This window comes from Danio aesculapii, chromosome 1 (genome assembly GCF_903798145.1).
Source record: "Danio aesculapii chromosome 1, fDanAes4.1, whole genome shotgun sequence".
NCBI lineage: Eukaryota > Metazoa > Chordata > Actinopteri > Cypriniformes > Danionidae > Danio > Danio aesculapii.
In genome coordinates this window covers 521,606-524,203 of record NC_079435.1, presented here as the reverse complement: position 1 = coordinate 524,203, position 2,598 = coordinate 521,606, and the positions used below count along the sequence as shown (strand labels likewise).

The 2,598-nt window shown below is 41.5% G+C and overlaps 1 protein-coding gene across 1 annotated transcript in view; it reads right to left on the bottom strand.

The window, feature by feature from the left end:
• Positions 1–501: 501 nt before the first annotated feature.
• The window catches only part of LOC130221799 (tumor necrosis factor ligand superfamily member 14), a 13,001-nt gene continuing 10,904 nt past the window's right edge, over positions 502–2,598 (bottom strand). Inside the window, exon 7 of the mRNA XM_056454401.1 lies at positions 502–2,598. This exon is cut by the window's right edge and continues 120 nt beyond it. Within this exon, the coding sequence (XP_056310376.1) occupies positions 2,559–2,598 (40 nt within the window). The 3' untranslated portion in view covers positions 502–2,558.

Genomic DNA, 2,598 nt, shown 5'->3' with positions numbered 1-2,598 from the left:
CGAGACCTAGCTGCCACTTAAGTGTCCACGCAATTAATTATGCAGATTTAATATACCTTAATATAACTGAAACAGATGAGTTATAATACAATTCACCCCCTCACTGTTGTCATGAAGGGTAATATTAGCTATATACACCAAAGCCATCGTTTATAGCAGGCTGTAAACATGCTTTTATCAGCTGTAAAACTGGCCTATTTAGCATTGCAGTCAGTGAACATCTGCAGTTCCTGGAGCTAGCCCCCAGTGGCCAGTCGATGAGTTGCAGTTTCAATCACTTCCATATTAGCTTTACGAGGGAGAGCGGGAGGTTGTTGCTTGATCACAACTCATCTCTGATTGGTGGTTGCTAGTGTGAGGGCGGAGTTAACCTGTCACTCAAATAAGCTCCTCCAATAGAAAGCAAATAAACCAAGCCCCGCCCACATTCACTCTTGAACCCGAAGTGGAGAAACGGTACAAAAAGAGCAGCGCAGCTTCTGTTTCATGATGACATTTATTTATTGAAACGTTTCCTTCTGCATTAAAACTCTCAGAAGTAACTAACAGACATAAAGATCATCGGTTACACACTTCACATTATTACATTACCTGCATCAAAACACTCCAGAGATGCATTAAATCAAGTCTGCGTAGCCTCTCTGTAATAGACTCTGCACATGCAGCATTTCTGACCCCCCAAATAACCAGTCATTGACTAAATATCAGCATATATTAACCCATCTCAGGCTTTCACTTCCAACAAAAACATGTGATATATATATATATATATATATAAAGAGATATGAGCTTATAGATAAAGGATACACAACAGAGGTCATGTTTACAAGCATCTCAAACACTAGACATGTGTAAATCTGCACTGCTTATTCCCAAACAGACCTCACTGTGTGTGTTAGTTAGTGGCTAATTCATATAGACAATTGATCTAATATATATGATGGGCGGCACGGTGGCTCAGTGGTTAGCACTGTGGCCTCACAGCAAGAAGGTCTCTGGTTTGAGTCCCGGTTGACTCAGTTGGCGTTTCTGTGGAGTTTGCATCTTCTCCCCGTGTTGGCGTGGGTTTCCTCCGGGTGCTCCGGTTTCCCCCACAGTCCAAACACATGCACTATTGGGGAATTTATAAACTAAATTGGCCATAGAGGTTGCAGCGGCCAACATATGCTGGATAAGTTGGCGGTTCATTCCACCGTGGCGACTCTAGATTAATAAAGGGACTAAGCGGAAGAAAAAATGAATGAATATATGATTTTTAGAAAGCCCTACACACCATGACTAGGACTGAGCACATCATATGAAAACACCATACAGAGATGTGAGAGTTCATCATCTGTGACAATATAAACTAGTTCAGACTCAAAGGGGTTAGTTCACGCAAAACTGTGAACATCTGCTGTTCATTTATTCACAAGATGTAGATCCAGCAATAATCAAGAGTTTAGTTCATATAATAAACATAAACCAGCCTTATTCAGTCTTAGAGAATGAACACAGTTTACTGCTTTTCTTCAGTTTCTCTCACATAATGGTGGACCTGAGGCTGAATTATATCAGTAATAATGATTAGCTGCTGAATTGTTTTGTTTTAATGCAAAACTCACTTCATATTGACTCTTTATTACTGAAAACATCACAATATTTTGGCTTGTCTGGAAAATGCTTCATGATAAGTGAAGTTTATTTATAAACTAATGTCGAGAGGATCACTTGCTTATGATTGATCACAGCTGGTCCCGCATTTATGATTCACCAATCAGACGATTCCTAAGCCACTATGAATACCCTTAGTTCCATATCACAGCCATCTTCATTTTGAAGAATCCCCCCTCTCACCCCTACTTCTCCTCCTTTCCTAGATGGGTGGCACGGTGGCCCAGTGGTTAGCACTGTTGCCTCACAGCAAGAACATCACTGGTTCTAGTCCTTACCAAGCCAGCAGACGTTTCTGTGCAGAGTTTACACGTTCTCCCGGTGCTCACGTGGGTTTCCCCTGGGTTTCCTCCCACCGTCCAAAAACATGCAACTTAAGCTAATTGACTAATCCAAATCAGCACCATAGACATGCTCCTAGTAAGTAGTTATCTCTTAAGAGCGATCACTATCTGTTCATTAGCTACTACAGCAGGGGAGTTCTCCAGATCTACCTGAGCTCAAACTCCCCTCTCGCATTGCAAACGGGAGGGAGCCCCGGGCTCGAGGATCCTATGAGGTCAGGGCTCTCTCCCGGGACAGCATGCCAAACACGCTTTATAATCAATCATCAGCTGAGGGTGAACTCTTAAAGGTCAATTGTTTGATATTTGGACTAAAAATAAGACAAAAACTCTCATTAAGACACACATCTTTGCAGTGTTTTGTAATAAATAAAACATACATATGAATTAGCCACTAATAAACACAAAACTGTGCCTCTGTGATGATCTGCAGTCAGACTGTGGTGTTTATACTATAAAAATACACATCTATACTGCAAATATCCACTAGACGCCTTCTGAAAGATTACATGTAAACCTGCATTGACACTCTGAGTGTGTGTTTGTGTGTGTGTGTCAGTTTTAGACCATAAAGGCACCGAAGAAGTTCTCGTTGGGCTCG